Raw genomic sequence first — 18,600 nt, forward strand, 5'->3', positions numbered from 1 at the left:
AATATCAGTACCAATCTTTCTTTCAATTCGGATTGAACGTAAGGAATTTACTGAGCTGTATGTAATACATAGTCTAAGTTTAAAAGGATAAAAAGAGAAGTCTTCTCTGTCTGAAAGTAGTAGGATGTAGAACTTGGTGGTCTGGGTTACTACTGCCAATCGCAACTGGCTTTTGTCAACCTTATCGCTTACTTCCTGAACTGTTTGCTCGCTAAGACTGACTCTGAGACTGATTACGGTATCAACTTCGTTTATTTCAGTTGCTACTTGAGACAATTCAGTTCTTGATCACTTGTAATTAATTGTATTGCTTACATCACCTGCTACTCCTTTCTTACTTACTCTTTCTCTTTTCTGATTTCTATTGTTTTTAGTTTATCGTTTCTCTCTCCCTCTGCATTCCTTTTTTATCTAAAATTCTCCCTCTTGCTATCTTATTTACTTTATCTGATATTTCTTTTTCTTTCACCATCATGATTCCTTTTCCCTTAGCTTTTATATTAATTTCTTTTTTATTTTCATTTCATTGTTAATTTTCTCTATCCTTTTTCAACACTTGGATTCATCTTCTCAGTTTTAAATTACTTTCTTTGTATTTATAATTGCTTAATCATTCTTTTAAATCTGAAAAAGAATATTACTTAAAGTATAGATAGTATACTTGGTTTTTGATTTTGTAAAAAGTTCAAATTAATTAATTTTTATTATATTATATATACATCCCTCTTTGAATATATCCATCTTTGTATATTAAAAAAAAGATTACATTTTGCTATACATTTATTATCTCAGTTTTGAAGAAAATAAAATTGTATCTAATTCTAGTTGAAATTATTAGTTTCATAATTTTAATATTTGAATTATGCTTTTGTATTATTTCCTCAACATTACTTTAATTAATTGCCTTAATGTTAACTTATATTCAAAAAAACAAAAATTGTATTTAAAAAAACTGGTAATAAATGTATCAAATATGAATGCTCTTGAAAACCATTCTCTAGATTCCACTGTTACTAAGTATTTTTACACAGAGATCTCTTTTTTTTTTCTTTTTTTTCATTTAACATTAAATGAGATTTCTTTACTCATTTATTGAGTCATAAAGGGGGGAAAATCATAATTTTTGATCCTAAACTTTTTTAGCTTATTAAATTTAAAAGAAAATATTATTTACATTTTTTTCTTGGAAACAGATGAAAAAGTTAAAATGATTTTACATAAAAGTTAAGAGGTTAAATGAATATTTTATGCATTTAATTCCATTATGCTTGAATGCTAATTGAATAATGTAAACTGCTATAAATACTGGATTAATTAAATACTGTTAGTATATTTCATTTATATAGTAAATAGTTTTAATTATAATAAATAGGAAAATATAAGTGCACAAGTTTTATGTGGAAAATTTATAATGTGTTTTAGAATACAATTGTTTATTACCCAAATGAGAGCATTGTTTAACTTCGTGTATAATTGTTATATTTGTTCTAAAGTTGTAAAATTATACAGCTTATATTAGAATTAAGTTTTTTCATGTAATGACCTACATTATATAGTCTGTAAAAATACTAAAGCTCATGATATTCCTTTTATTATTTTTGCTTCCAAAGTATTTTATGAAGGTTTGTTTTTACATCAATGTTTTATTTTAAAGTGATGATAAATATAAATCAAATTGCAAAGAGAAATGCTCAGAATCTTTTTACTAAAAAGAAAATAGACAAAAGTTGTTCATTGTCCATGAAACAACAGCATAAAAATAGCTTGCAGAATAACTTCAGCATTGCCACGGCTATGTCAAGCAAATTAGTCTCTGCTTGTAGAGGGGCAAAGTAAAAGTATAAAATACCAAAGAAATTGACTGTTGCTTTACATTGTCTAGAAATTAATTATATTTAATTCATTAAAAACTAAAAATCCATAAATCCAAAAAAAAAACTTTTTTTTTTATTGTGAAAGTTTTCTACACAGAATATTAAACATTTATCTTTATAAATTGTGTTTAATATAGGAGGTATTTTGTTTAACATTAAAGAAACTAATTTTTATAATGGTTGAACAATAATGTCATCTATCTCATGTATAAGGAAAATGGAACAGGGTGTGGACAGTCCATGTAAAACTTTAAGTGGTGTATAGTAAAAGATTTTACAAACTTTCAGCTCTTTCAGTTTCAGCTTGAATTGTCCTAAGTAATATTGTTTATTTTTTTTAGTCATCAGTTTTTAATACTTTTTTGTAATGTTTTGTAAGAGTTTGTTTCATGTTTTATTTATTTTTGTTAATATCTCATATTAATTTTTTAGGATATTTAAATTTACTTTTCTTCATATTTATTTTTAGAATTAGTGGAAAAAATAGGCTTACTCAAAAATAAAATACACAAGAGTAAATTTTTAAATAAATAATGTAGTGTATTATTTACTTATAAATAAGATTTTCTTTTAAAATTATTCTGTCAGTAAGTTGAATATATTTGAACAGCTTACAGAAGTATATAGATAGTAATAGAGTGACTATGACTATTGTGATTGTTCATATATACATTGAATTATGGTACAAAAAACAACCGGATTTCCTCTCCGACTCATTTTCTTTATCTGTTTTTTGTTTGGTTATTCTAGTGAGCTTTAAATTAGTAAATCTTTGTACATTCCACCTCATTATTCGAGGATCCTTCTTTTTATAAGTTGTTGATTAATATATAAATATCAAAAATATGGATTTTTGTGCTAGCTTAAGTCTTAATTATTAATCTAATGACAGGTTTCAGTAATAATTGATTTTATAATGTGCGTTATTTATTTTCATTGCCGTAAGTTGTTAGTAAAGTTACTGGCTGATATAAAAGAATAGATATTAAGTTTTGATTACTGATATATGTAGGTTTTTTTCATTTCATTCATATTCATTAATTTAGGATGAATTCATACTGTAAGTTAGTTCCCCATATCTTCATTAATTTCCATTCTCTAAATTAATAGAAGTTAATGTACTTAAGTTATAATTTAACCAAAGTAAAATGTGAATAAATCACATTTGTCTGATAATGCGACAGTAATAGTTGCAATGAGTTACAATAATTATTAATCAAAGTTTGCATAAATTTTATACTATAAAACATGGAAAGTAGCTACAGTACTTAAATTTCTTTTATTACTCACTTGATAATTATGATACATATCAGCATCAGCTGCTTTAAACCTTGAAAATAAATGAAACTAATTGCATAAATTTTCTTACCATTTCTTTTTATTATTTTTGAATGATTGGCACAATATAGTGCTTTAAATAAAAAATCTCATTTATTTAAAGGTTTTTACATTATCTAATACTGAAAAGCAATTTTTCTTACTTACTGAAAGATATAAAATTTATGAACTTAAATATATTGTGAACTTTTTAAAAATTTGAAAGTTGAATGCTTTCTCATTATTATTATTATTATTATTATTATTATTATTTTAAGTTTTAGGGGTATCAGCTGCTTTGGTCATTAGCCCCTTTCTACATCAAAAGAAAAATTTATTTCCCTTCCCTGTTAAAAGCTTTAGCATCATAGTCAGTAGACTAGTCTTGTTATAACAGATCATCCATAAATACACATGTCAAGGAATATTAAAGACCCCAAAAGAAACACAACATGACAAGGGTGTAAAGGGGGGGGGGATCCTTGCCCCCTTGCCACTTAAAAAGACTTCTACAACAAACCATTTCTAACAAAATGGTTTCACAGTGTATGAAAATAAATTAAAACATCAAATCAATAATTGAGTCAGAAGCACATATAAACTATATTTTTTAAATCTTATTTTCTAGGTTTACCCTTAGGCCATCCTTTCTTTCTTCTTTTTACCATTTTCCTGAAGGGCATGATATTGAACTGCAGGGTGTCGGAGGCCTCGGCAGATATGGATTCTTCTGTCCTCTGCAATAGATCATAAAGGATCTCCTGCTGCCGGCATCAGATGATACCAGCTCCGATGGTGTGGCATCAGAGTCGAGACTTGATGCACCACCCCGCTAAATTGTGTGGGACGGCTTTAGTGCTCACCCTCTCACCTAAAGAACTTCATGCCTTCAAAGGCTCCAATGTTGGTTGTTCAAAATTTTTCTTTTCCAAAATTTTTACTTCTGGTTTTGTAGGTCCCTGAGTGGGGATTTTTTCAATCTGTACTTGAACTTCATTTTGGTTCCACTTTCCTTGACCTTTTGACTGGTCGAAAGTTCATTCCTCAGTTGTGTGACAATCTTTAGAGACATCCGCTTTTACATCGGTTTTGGATTAGTTTCTCTAATTGGTAAACTCTTCAATTTGTGATTGATGATGCATTTGACCATGCTTAATAATGCTGATGCCATTTCAGAAATTACGTCCTTTGGTTTAAAAGAAGCTGCAGGAGCCACAGCAACCTAAACAAAGAACATAAGTTTTGGTGATCTACTGAGGACAGTCTTTCTGGCATCGAAGTAGCTGACCTCTTTTGAATAGTTTTTACCTCTTGTACTGCTGCTTTCTCCTTATAGATCGGACACCCTCGGGATGTAGCAGAGTAATGTCCATAGCAATTAACACAAACCGGGATCCTTTCATGGGTCATCCGGATGTAATGGATCACCACAAGGACAGATCTGTTCCCTCAACATCTCACTACTGTATGTCAGAATTATTGACATCCAAAACACCGCAATGGGGTCAGAATGAATGGCTGGATATCCAGTCTATGAAAGCCAACCTTAACTTGGTTGGAAACTTGGTTTGTTAAATGTTAAAACATGCAGAGGTTAAAACTTCTCTGTTATATCGGGTATTCAAATGTTGACATACAGCAACTCCTCAATGATCTCTACTTCTATACAGTTTAGGGACCTTCAACAATAATGAAAAAGTCCTTGAATTTTGTCGCGAAAAGTAGTGCTGATACTAACCATGCTGTTGCACCAATTGCCGAAGGTGAAGTCTTGCAAGTAGTTGTAAAGGATCTGATACCCTTACCCATAGTGTAATCCCTGCCAAGAGCCAAAGTGACTGACTCAAGCTGAGTGGTGCAAGACTGGCAGAATTAAGCTCACAGTAGCCCACCTTCAACCAGCTTGCACAACCAGGAAGAGGGATGAGCACTCCCTGTTCAAACTCCACCTAGCGTTGGCAAAATAGATCAAGGTCATGCCTCACACCCTTGCTAAAAACAGCGAAACCGAAAAGCATTGCAACCAACTCAGACAACTAGGAACCACCAATCCCATACTCCACAGGAAGTTCCTGACTAAAATCATTCCCCTGTTTGCCAAAATAACCAAACTACCGAATCATTGCCTGACCTGGATGTGTGTATAGATGTTATTGCATGGACATGGGATTGGGTTTTATCAGGGGCATTTTTTTTGGCTTTAATGAAAATACAAGTGAGGTAGTTAAAAGATATTCAAAAGGTAATCAAAAGGACCACTTTGGGTCCTTAGATATTTATATTGTTTGTCATTGGTATTAGTAAGAGCATAAGGTTCAAATTAATAGTTTTTGCTGATGTCAAGCTCTGTGCAAAAGTGAATTGCTTTGATGATTATTTGACACTTCAGTGGGACATTGATGAAGTACAGAAATGGGCATCAGACAATGGAATGAAATGAAATTTTGAGTAGACATTTATCATATCATGACATTTTCTAGAAAAACTATATGAAATACAACTTTAAAATATATGATAAGGTGATTTGTCTTGTTGATAATGTTTGTGATCTGGCCATTAATTTCAAATTAAAGCTGTATTTCTCAAAACATGTGGATAACATCACTTTTAAGGCTCGAAGGAACCTAGATTATTTTTCTGGGTTGCTATGAATTTCAAAAGAATTAATTAGCATCTACATTAAGGACTGGTTAGATGGATTTCGGATTATTGCTTGGATGTGTGGAACAGCTACAAGGACTATTTGTGTAAATAGGTAGAGACGGTTCAAAAAAAATTCCTGTTTAATCTACATTGTTGTGGATTAGCCTTCTATCATGTGATATTGATTGCAGGCATCTTGGAATATTGTCTTTGAACAGAAGGAAAATTCAGAATATTGTATTCCTGTGTAAGGCAATCAATGGTTATGTAGAGGTAGATTTGACTCTGCTAGGTTACAGAATGCCATACGTTACCAGTAGATGCCATAAACAATTGAAATATGTTTTTTTTTTTTTGAGAGCGGAAAAGGAAATATATGTTGCAGTCTTTGCTGTCACCAATATCCAGGTGCTTAGATAGCCTTAATTTAATTAATGAGAGGTCAGAAGTTGATGTTTTTAACAGGAAGTTACAAGCTTTCAAGAATTTTGTTTGTTCGTTCTTAAATAAATAAAATGCGTTAGGGTTTGCTGCTGTGTATGAGGGACAGCTGTCATTCTGACTGACCATTGAACCGACTAGATAGTTAGTGTAGGGGTGATGGCCTCCCGTGTTCCAATAGGTTTTAAGTTAAATATATCAACAGCATGTAGTAAAATACTTCATGGCTTGTATAGTAATGACAACGTTATTTTCAAAGTACATATAAGAGATTTATACTTACAGCTATCATTGGATTTTTATTTGAAATTCCCTTCTTGTTTTTAAATTTTTTTTTTAATCTTCGGGATCGTATTATTTCAGAGAATGAGATGAATAACAAGTAGCATGTGAAAATGTCATGCCTGACCAGAATTCAAACCTAGTACCTCCAGATGAAAGGCTGAGACACTACCACTCGTGCCGCAGAGGCTGGCAAATTTAAATGTTGGAATATATCTTTTTTACTCTGTGTTGTTAATACAACACAGAGTAAATACAACACAGAATCAAATTTCAAAGTGTGATACTTTGTTTATTTTAGTATTTTATTATATATTTATTAAATCGTTTGTGATGTTTCATTGTGAGTTTTTTGTTTTTAATTATGTGACTAAATGTTAGGTATTTTGTTAATTGTTAGGCATTAGATGTTAGGTTTTTTTTCTATTTAGAGCTTCTGAGATTTCTTTATTTATATTATTCCTGACACAAGTACCATTAGGTAAGTGCGACATATTAAGTTTTTTCATAATTATTCTGTCATACTTCTGCTTATTGTTTTGTCATCCCACTTCCCTGTTGACAGTAGGTTTCCTCATGGAGGTTGGGATGGATATAAGGGGAGAGAGAGAAGCCCAACTAAAAAAAAAATTGTTATTGTGTTTTTTTTCTTATTTTAATGAAAATGAGGTTGAAGTGTGAACATAATTTTATTGTACTTGATGTTGATCTTATCTTAATATTGATTTTAAAGTTTTCTTGACTTTGTTTAATTTTAATGATTATTATGGTTGTCATATTTATTTAAAAATTTGATTTTGATCTTTTTATATTTCAATGTTTATTTCACAATTTATTTATTTCCTTATACCATATTGATAAGTAGCCACAGCTTAAATATTGGTATGATACTTTGTTTATTTTAGTATTTTATTATATATTTATTAAATCGTTTGTGATGTTTCATAAAAATGTTGTTTATGTTTCCATTTTGAGTTATTTATATTCTCTCTTGATTCTTATATTTTAATATATACCAAGCCACTTGTAAAATAACTTTAAAGTTATTTGAAATTTCATTATATACAACACTCTCATAAATTATTTTTGTTTTCCCCTGTGAAAAGAACTTGATACTAGAGAAACAAAGAGAATACAGTCATATTAAATTATGTAGCATCTTTGATATCTTCTCTGTTATCATAGAAATTTAATTTAATTTCATACTTTCTATTATATTTTCAGGTTTCTATTTTATGTACCTTCTATTTATTTTATAATCATTATTAAATTAATTTATTATATTATACATAAAATGCATCTATCAATATTTATTTATTTATTGTAGACAAACTTTTACAATCATTATTATTTAAATGTCAAATAAACTTGACAAAAATCAGTGTACTTTTAACTGAAAAAAGTAATTTTTATATTCTTATAAGTGATAGCTCTAAAAATTGAATAAAAATTTAGTACACCTGAGAACAATTATTTATGAGCATTTTATTGAAACAATACAATATTTACAGTTTTTAAGAGGTTTTATGTTTTTTTTTAAGAATATTAAAAAAATATTTAAATCTTATTGAAAATGAACTAAAATTAAAAAAAAAAGATGATTTTTAAAAATAAATTTCTTTTTAATTTTTGAAAATTATTGGTTGGTGTTTTGACAATATATCCAAAAAATAAAATAGTATTTACAATAATGAGCATTCCAGCAAATTTTTAATTTTAATTCTAAAAATAGCACTTAAAATGATGGCATTTACTTCTACTACAATAAATACTCAGTGCATGTGATTGAAAATTAACTTTGTTCAATGCGACCACCAAAATTTATTTATCTTCTATCTTTATTTTTTTTTAGGATCATCTAGATTATAAATTTCTGCACTCAACTACACTAAAATTTGAATCACTGGAAAAATTATGAAGTTAAATTTCAATATTATTATCATTACTTAAAACATTGCCATTGAGGTTTCAAGATTTTCCACGATATTATATTACATATTTGCAGAGCCTAATAGATAAATCTTGTAATTTGTAATAAAAATTGCATGAATTTTTTGTGAATAAAACATTTTATTTGAAGGGATAACAATTAAGTAGACACAGTAAAAATGGAAGTAATCTGTAAGAGCATAGTAAAACTATTCACTCTCTCTATTATCAAATCTGTAATCATTGCTATAGTTTCATTTCTATATTGGCAGAATGCTGAAGCTTTGTACTGGGGACTTATCTCATTTGACAGTTAAGTCTGTTAAAAATTCAACGATTATATTTTCATCATGTTTTTGTTCTACTGTCTGGTCAGTGATGATGTTACATGCCTTATGACAACTGGCTAGGTTATTACTTATTCTCTTTCTGCATTTATATTGCTTCTAAAAAATTTATAAAAATGTGTATATTTTATATTTGATCTGGGTTAAATAAAAATACAGTCTGATAAGGTTAATCATTTAATAATAAATAAATAAATAAAGCTATTTAAAATGTATTATAATTCATGACAATTTTTTGTCAATACTCATGGCAAAAAGTCTTGTTACTTTTAATTATGTAATTAATTAATATTATTCATAAGAAAAGTAATAAAAAAAGTCTTTAAGTTTTAGGGGCATTGACTACTGTGGTCATTAGCCCCTTCTACAACAAAAAAGAAAACTCTTCCTTATTGCTGAATTCAACACTTCCTTCGCTTCGGTTGCGAAAACAAGGGCTTTCCAGAACGAGGGTTTTTACATGGACTGTCTGCCACGTTAGGTGTGGATGATAATTTGTCCATAAACCTAAATTGTGCCAGTCATGATGCAAGCGGAGAGACGGTTGGGCATGCCTCAGATCATTGATGCTGCCTGGGTTTCCCCAGTCACAGCCACCTCCCAGGGGGGCCAGGCCCACGGTATTGACATCCCAGGGCTCGCACACAGCAGTAAGGGCTCTGATACCCATGGGAGAATCCCTGCCAAAGGCTGAAGTGACTGACACATGCTGGACAGCGCAAGACGTTGGCAGAGCAAGCTCACAGTAGCCCACCCTCAACCTGGCCCCACAACCAAGAAGAGGGATGAGCACTCCCCGTTCGCACTTCGCCCAGCATCGGCAAACAAATCACGGTCATGCCTCCCACCACCGCTGCAAGCGCGAAACCAAGAAGCACAACCACAACTAGCTCGGATAGCTCAGAACCACCAATCCCATACTCCAAAAGGAGTTCCTGAACAAGACCATTTCCCTGTTGGCCAACATAAGTGAAGGTATCAAAGTACCATGTTGTTGCCTGCCCTGGACATGTACATAGGTGTTGTTGCACAGACATTGGGTTGGATTTATCTGGGGCATTATTATTATTATTCATAAAAAGAAAGATTTGTAAAAGTTATATGAAAAATATACCTACGTCCTATTCCTTTTTATCTTCTTTTGAAAGCTATGTAGGAGGATTACATGGCTTATATGCTATCTTATTGTTTTCAAAAGAAGATACTTATTTTCAAATGTACTTATAAACTTCAAATATAAAATTTATGGTTACTATAATTTTGTTTTTATATTATAAAAATTTAAAGAATAAGGAATTTACGAAAATTTAAACTTGAATTTAGATTAATTTTTTTTTTAGATACCATATTTTCTTAAGTAGACTACAATGATAAGAGAAAAACTACAAGAATAGTAGAGAAAATATGCTTATCTCATTATTTGGGTTCATTTATGATGCAATTCTTAAGTACTAATTATATAGAACAAGTGAACAGACAAATTACCTTGATAAGATGTTGTAATTAGCATAAAACACATGTGTGAACTACTAATGTACTTATAATACCACTTATTCATTAAATGAAAAAAGAAAAATTTTTTTAAATTGTTTGTCACAAATTTGTGGATTCAAAATATTGTGTTTTTTAATTCTAATGTGTATAAAAACACTAGCTAATTTTTATATGAGATAAATAATTTAAGTTGTCTGCAATATTTTTGTCTAGATAAACGTGAAGATCATGTTATTGAAGTTGAAGTTCCTGGTCAAAAAGTCAAAAGGTATACAGTGTCTAGTCGAATTACGTTACAACCTACTGCTGAAGATGATTACGCTGACTATACTTGTGCAGCAAAACATGAGGCACTTCATGATGACATGCCTTTTGCTGTGTCTGTTCAACTTAGTGTTCTTTGTAAGTTTTATTTATATATTTAATTAAAATATAATACACTTTATCATTTAACATTGTAATTTAATAAATACCATAATCTGCAGTGGTTATGATATTTGGTATTGTTATTTTAGTATAGTAGTTTATTTACAATGAGTTATTGCATAGTAAAACTTTATTGCAGAATATTTGTTGTAGTTAAGTGTAGTATTTATATTCCTTTGATTTCCTAATGATTACTTATTTGGTGAATAACAAATTTTTTTAAATTAATTTAAAATATTTATTATTTCAGATCCTCCTGGTCCACCATATATTGAAGGATATACAGAAGGTGAAACAATTAGAAGAGGACAGACTGTTGAATTAGTTTGTAGATCAAGAGGAGGTAATCCACCTGCACAGTTAATTTGGTATAAAAATGGAGAACAAATACGTATGGCTTATCGTACTGCAGGACGACTTTCTGAGAATATCTACTCTTTCACAGCTGATTCGAGTGATAATAAGGCTAAATATCGATGTGAAGCATCAAATATAATGAGTCATGCACCTTTAAAAGCTGAAGTGGATCTGACAGTTCTATGTATGTATTGTGTTATTTACTTAATCTTATTTCATTCTTTTTTTTTTATAGAGGTTTACTAGTACAGCACTTGCTCATACAGCAGCACCTTGGGATATGAAATTACTTAATGACTAACATATGTGATTTGGAGAGGACTATGTATAACGTTATAATTTAAATTTTAACATGTTTCTACACATATTTATATTTCTGGTTGTTACTGCTGTAAAACTTCAAGTGCATTGTTACAATCCATGTAACAGAACAAGAATCTGGAGTAATTCTGTTTGGAGCAGTAACAGTATTAAAAAATGGGTTGAATATAAAGAAAAAATTGAATTCTTACTTTCTGAAACATCCAATAAAAAAAATTTACTTGAGAAAAATTGTCATGCAATAGGTTTTGATGGTAGTAAAGATTATTTAGTAACTGATGAAAAACTTATCACTTCGGACATTTCTAAAGTAGGTTACAAAGTTACTTGATCACATATTAAGAATTCTGGATATCAAAGAATTTTTATTAGAATTCTATTCCCTATTTATTCCTAATATCTTGTTTTAGTTATTTTACTCTGTCTTGCTGTTTTATCTATTTATAAACACAAATTAATTTCAAATTTGTTATCATACTCCTTCTGAAAATATGAATTATGTAGTTATTATTACTTAATAACTATACATACTGAAACTAAATCTGTACTAAACTGTTTAACTAAGATTTTATATTATTTTTACTGTTGTAGTTGCACCATCTCATGTGACAATATCAGGCCCTACAGAAGCTAGAGTTGGTGATACAGTACCACTAACTTGTGTAACAGCTCCTAGTAATCCTCCAGCTGAAGTTAAATGGATGATTGGAGGGAAACAAGTGAAAAATGCTACTCATAGAACAGTTACTGCAGCTGAAGGAGGCTGGATAACAACATCTAATACAACAGCAGTAGTTGGTCCTGATAAACGAGCATTAGTTGTTATATGTCATGGTTTAAATATGCAGTTGACAGAAAATGTTGTCAGTACACACACTATTAATGTTTTATGTAAGTATAAGGAATTATTTCATATAAATATAAAAATGATAAAGATATGTATGTGTGTGTGTGTGTGTGTGTGTGTGTAACATTATTATTATGTATTAATAGTAATAAAAATATAATAATTTAAATAATTAAAACTGCTACTAGCACTAATGAATAATTAAAATAATAATATAAGTTTCTAAGTTAAAGCAAAATACTTACTTTTGCTTGTAAATGTTTCTTGGAGTTATGTTGTTTTAGTTTCATAAAGGATAGATAAAAGAAAAGCACATTATTTAACAATTAAATCCTTGCAAGTGAAAAAAATGATGAATGGTTTTAATAAAATTGTTGGATATAGTTATTGAAACAAAATCAATTACCTGATAACATATAATCTGACAAAATGTCATCAAAATAAATTATATAAATAAAGAGTAACTTCTATACAGTTTTTTTTTTTCTGTAAGAGTTTAATTGTTAGCTTCTTTTTAAATTTATTATTAACTGATTTAAATGAATTGATGTTTTTCATATTTTCAGGATTGTTTAAAATGTTCATCATTAAATTTTGATCTCTGTGATTGGTAGTGAAAGTTATTATATTTAATGGAAGCCAAATCTGATTTTAAATGTGAAGAAAATTTCACTTGCATCAAAATGTTTTTGAGAGAATACTTCCATTAATGATAGACTAGATGTTAGTTGAAAAAATTTTCTCATAAGTAAAAGGCCCTTATATTTTAAGTTGTTTCATTCAGTATTAAAAATAAATAAATGTTTATGTTACTAAAAATTTTGAAAGAATATCAGTTAGGTTTAGGGACATAGTCTGCTCGCTATTGAGTTAATTTGCAGAATAATAAGTTAAAAAAAATTAATCAAATCTTAATTCTGTGAAGAAGTTTTGTATACCAATAGGTAATTCTGAAAAATAGTAATAACTCTATAATAAAAAAATGAGAGGAATCAGAAGTAAGAATTTTTTGGTGAAATGGTAATATGACAACCATTGTACCTGTTAATTATTTACTTAAGTCATGCTTTGAACTGGTTATCAATCATTTATATGTTTTCAACTATGTAGAAAAATAAGATAATTTATTTGTAATTTTATCTAACATCAGTAAAACAATGTAAACAAATTCTGGTTTGTATTTGAATGACCCTCGTAATTTGTCACAACCTATACTTAAACGTTTTTCTTTCTAAATATAAAATAATTTCTTTCATGCCTCACTAATTCTTTAATGATTTTAAATTTACAGATAATATACCAACCTATTAGCAATACAGGCTACATGTATTAACAATCAATGAATCATGTATGTATTTAATTAATTTCAGATCCACCTGGACAACCAATTATCAGTGGTTATACAAAGGGGATACATATACGAGCTGGTTCTGTTCAAAGAATATCTTGTATATCATCTGGTGGAAATCCTCTTGCTACTCTTACATGGTATAAGAATGACAAAAAAGTAAGTAAACAAAAGATAATTTAAAAGTGCATTTATTTAGAACTTATTGTTTTATGTATATATATATATATATATATATATATATATATATACGCCACAAAATTTTAATACAGTAAACTACAAATCCTATATTTTGGCTTTGAAAATAAAAGCTATGAATAAGAACAGATTCATTCAGCATTTGGTAAAGAAGCTCTACCAATTGCAATACTCCAAAAGAGGGAAAAAAGCCTTTTCCATTGGTTCAGTTCTTGATTTGAAATGATCTGGATGTTCTTCAGTCAATTGAATAACTCTGACATTGTTGAGAAGTCCTGTTTATGAACTTTCAAAGTCAATCAGGAAAATATGCTTAGAACTAAATATTCCTCTCTCAACACTTCAGAAAGTAATGAAAAGAGATGTTGGTTTAAACCTTTTAAGCCTCTCATTTTAATGTGCTTTCTGACCAGGACATGGCTTCAAGGAAAATATTTGCAAAGCTCTTGTAAAATGTTTTCCCAAGGTTCAATCATAGAAACGTTTCTTCTATGATGAGTATGTAATTTATCTAAGTAATAGATCTTGGAATATGTATTTTTGGTGTAAAGAAAATTCTCACTTCTATGAAAAAATCGCAGATCACTCACCACATGTATTGATCTGGACAGCAGTATCTGAAACACATGATAGGAACATACTTTTTTGAAGGAAGTGTTAACATTTTATACCGTAATGTGCTTGAAAATTATTTAATTTCTTAGCTTCAGTTGATTGGTATGGAATTAACTGCCATTTTACACCAATATGAAGCTCCAGCTCATTATCCTCAGTCAGTAAGGGACTTTTTAAATGAAGAGCGGCGAATTGGTAGGAGCTTCAGAATTCAGTGACTGTCCAGATGTCTAAACCTAATAACCTGTGACAACTCTCTTTGGGATAGATTTTCTCTAAAAGCTAGTAATTGTGAGTAATGTTGATAAGCTGTAGCCATGTTGATGATGTTGATATGTTGGCCACTCTGTGCATCTAAAAACAAAGCATACATATTTAATGTTATGATAAAGATTTTGTTTATTCATACAAAATTATTTAAAGAAAACAATATTTAATAATTTTTCATGAAAGAAGTTTGTTAATATTTGTGTTTATATGTAAAATTCATCTAAAATGTATAAATATCATTAAAAATTATGTAGTTGAGTGGTAGAATCTCAGCCTTTCATCCAGAAGATCTGGGCTCAAATCCCAGTCAGAAATCACATTTTTCATGTGTTAAAAAATGACTGTTCCATGTTGTTGCACACAAGTTTCAAGTTTGCTGGTGAATTATTTATCAACCAAACAAAATTAAGAATATTTATTTTCTTTTGATGACCTTATCCTGTTTATATTAAATTGAAATAAAAAATTTAATCCAGTAAGCAGATGGAATAACTACTGCACCTCATTATTTAAAATTTAAAAATGAGTGAGTTATAAGAAATTACTATGGATGGAAATGGAAATAATCCATGCAGATAAGTTATAAGAACAGCAAATATGGCAATATTATAGGTACTTTGTAAGTGTTTAGTCCTGTACTGTACAATTTTATCTTGCACAAGTTTGTGCAAGAGTTACATTATCTCTACAGTTATGCTTATAAAATTCAGTTAATTTTTTATTTTTATTTTCTTAGGATGTGTAAATGTTTGAGTGGAATCAATGAACAGCATAACAAAATAACTTTTTTTTTTCTTCAAAAGATCTTTCGAAGTTAATTATTGGTTTCTTCCTTCTAATTAATGTAACTCCGAAGTCCTCTCAAAGAAATGATCCATTTTTTAGTTTTTATTTATTTTGAAAGTAAATTGTTTAATATTTAATTATTTGGAATAGATTTGTTAAACATTTCATTATTTATATGTTCTTACCATGTTTATTTAATAATAAATGAAATATTTTGAAAATTATTTTTGATTTTCAGATAATTGCACAAACAAAAGAAAATGATAGATCTGTTTCATCTGAAATTAATATTTACACAAATGTCACAGATAATGAAGCTATCTATAGATGTGAAGCTACTAATTCAGCTACAGAAATACCTTTAATTGAAAGTGTTACACTTAGTGTTCATTGTAAGTGTAGTATTCATTTCATTTATTATTAATTTAGTATTTTAAAAGTAGCCTATTTTTCCTACAAAAATTAGGGAATAGATATTCTTTGGGTGTGTGTGCATGTGTGCGCATGCATGCACAACGCCTGTGTCAGTATTAACATACTCATGTATAATTGTGTATATTAGGTTATTACTCGTACCTAAATTAATTGTCTTGTTTGGTTAAAACATTTGTAGATTCAAAAAATTATTAAATATAATAACTATTTGCTTTATTACAGAAAGTGAACATTTTTTTTCAAACCATTTATGTATCATTCCTCATAGTATTTTTATTTTATGTAGTTTTTACTCTTTCACTCACATTTCTACATGTAAATAGGTTTATTTGAGAACATGATTGAAAAGAATATTTAATGAGAATTGTTAGAAGTAATATACGAGGTGTGTGAGAAAAGTAATGAGATTGGTAACACTGCGAGCGATCTACCAACGCTGTGTCTACTGGTCTGTGCTAGACCGGTTTGTTCATCCCTTCCACATGCTCAGTACGAGTTTCAACTCCGTTCAGCCAACACATTATTTTTGACAGCGCCATCAGTGAAGTTGTGTTTTTGTTATGTGTTATGAAAATGGAGCATCGGAATTTAGAGCAACGTTGTGCAATCAAGTTTTGTGTTAAACTTGGATAATCTGCAAGTGTGACCTTTGAAAAGTTAAAGCAGGCTTATGGGGAACATTGCTTATCAAGAGCACAAGTTTGCTGCTGGCACAAATCATTTTTGGAAGGCCGAGAACACGTTGAAGATCAACCTCGCTCAGGGAGACCTTCAACTTCAAAATCTGATGAAAATGTTGAGTGTGTGGGGGTTCTTGTGAGATCAGACTGTCGTTTAACAATAAGGATGATGAGTGAAATTTAAACACTTTCACCATACATCAAATTTTGATAGACGATTTGGACATGCAAAAGGTTTGTGCAAATTGATGCCGAAAAACCTCACAACGGAACAAAAGGACAGTCGAAGAAACGTGTACATTGATCTTCTTGAGAGGATTGACAATGACCAAGAATTCTTCAATCGTGTGATGAATCCTGGATATTTGAGTACGATCCTGAAACGGCAAAGCAAAGAGTGGCACACTCCGTCATCTCCTCGACCGAAAAAATGTTGAATGAGCAAATCAAAGATCAAAACCATGCTGATTTGCTTTATTGACAGTAGGGGTATCGTGCATAAAGAATTTGTTCCTCTAGGACAATCTGTCAACCAAGTGTTTTACAAAGGTGTCCTTGAAAGTCTCAGGAAAAGAGTGATTCGCTTGAGACCAGATATTGCAGACAAGTGGATGCTTCATCATGACAATGCCCCGTGTCACATGGCCATTTCCATCAGGGAATTTTTGACCTCAAAACGCATTCCTATGGTTCCTCAACCCCCCTATTCACCTGTTGAGTCCTTGTGACTTTTTCCTCTTCCCAAAATTGAAACATGTTTTAAAAGGATATCATTTTGGAACTTTGGAGAACATTCGAAAGACTGTGACCGACCACTTAAAAACCCTACCAGTTGAAGCCTTCCAGCACTACTGCCAGGAGTGGGAATAATGACTCCGCCAGTGTATAGCTGCCCAAGGGAACTACTTTGAAGGGGATAATATTGTTGTTTGAAAAAAATAAAAACTTTGGTAATTAAAAAGTCAGTCTCATTACTTTTCTCTCACACTTCGTATTAAACATAAAATAATGCCATAATAAATAATGCATTTTTGTTTTACAGTACATAAGAAGTCTACAGCATTGTCATCAGATAAATATAGACAATCGTGTACATGAACGGAATTATAAAGAATAATTCATCTATATGAGGGCTATTCAGAAATTAACTTCTGGTCTTCGATATTGCATGCAGGAGTTGGGGGTAGTGATTATAACTTTCCACAGTTGATTAGCCTGGTTCAGTGCAGTTCTAGTAGTGTTACTGGAATTGTTTGTTCCTGTAAAACTCTTGTTCGAAATGGTTACTATCATAGAAAAATCTGTAGACTGTAAAGTGTGTGCTGTCGTCTGTTTCCTTCACGCAATAAACTTGTCAGCTACTGAAATTCATTGTGAACTTTGTGCAATATGTTGAGGGAATAACATGAGTGACAGTGTGGTAAGACAATGGTGCTAGAGATTGGGAAGGGTCATACAAAAAAAAATGATGCAGCATGCACAGTTATTAAGGCATCATTTTTCTTCATAACACTCATTCATAAACTGCAGTATGCAATCAACGCCAAATTAACAGTTTCAGATGGGAGTTGTTTAACCATCTTCCGAACAGCCTTGATTTGGCTGCCAGTGATTATCACCTTTTCCTGAAAATGAAGATGTGGTTAGTGACTCAGCGTTTTGAAAATCATGAAGAGTTGAAAAACGGTGTTACTATCTGGCTTAATTCACAGGTAGCAGTTTCATGACAAGGGTATTCAAAAACTTGTTTACAGATACGCAAGTGTCTTAGTTCCGATGGCAATTATGTAGAAAAGTAGCTAAAAGATTTAGCTATGAGATGATAGCACATAAATTCCTTTTTTATCAATTGGTATTTTTATAATCATGAATTGGAACTTACTTTCTGAATAGCCTCCATACATTCACACTTTGTTACCTTATGTGGTATTACAGTGAATTTGATAAATGTATGTTTTCTGTAAATTGATTAAAAATCAAATAACTATTA

General features: G+C 30.3%; 1 protein-coding gene across 1 annotated transcript in view; it reads left to right on the forward strand.

Annotated features, from left to right (window-relative positions):
* Positions 1–18,600, forward strand: part of sns (nephrin adhesion molecule sticks and stones) — a 207,092-nt gene that overhangs the window by 164,934 nt on the left and 23,558 nt on the right. Inside the window, exons 4-8 of the mRNA XM_075357955.1 lie at positions 10,541–10,729; positions 11,004–11,294; positions 12,023–12,322; positions 13,649–13,785; positions 15,734–15,887. Coding sequence (XP_075214070.1) covers positions 10,541–10,729; positions 11,004–11,294; positions 12,023–12,322; positions 13,649–13,785; positions 15,734–15,887 — 1,071 coding nt within the window. The remainder of the gene's footprint in view (positions 1–10,540; positions 10,730–11,003; positions 11,295–12,022; positions 12,323–13,648; positions 13,786–15,733; positions 15,888–18,600) is intronic.

Source organism: Lycorma delicatula, chromosome 2 (genome assembly GCF_047948215.1).
Source record: "Lycorma delicatula isolate Av1 chromosome 2, ASM4794821v1, whole genome shotgun sequence".
In the NCBI taxonomy this organism is placed as follows: domain Eukaryota; kingdom Metazoa; phylum Arthropoda; class Insecta; order Hemiptera; family Fulgoridae; genus Lycorma; species Lycorma delicatula.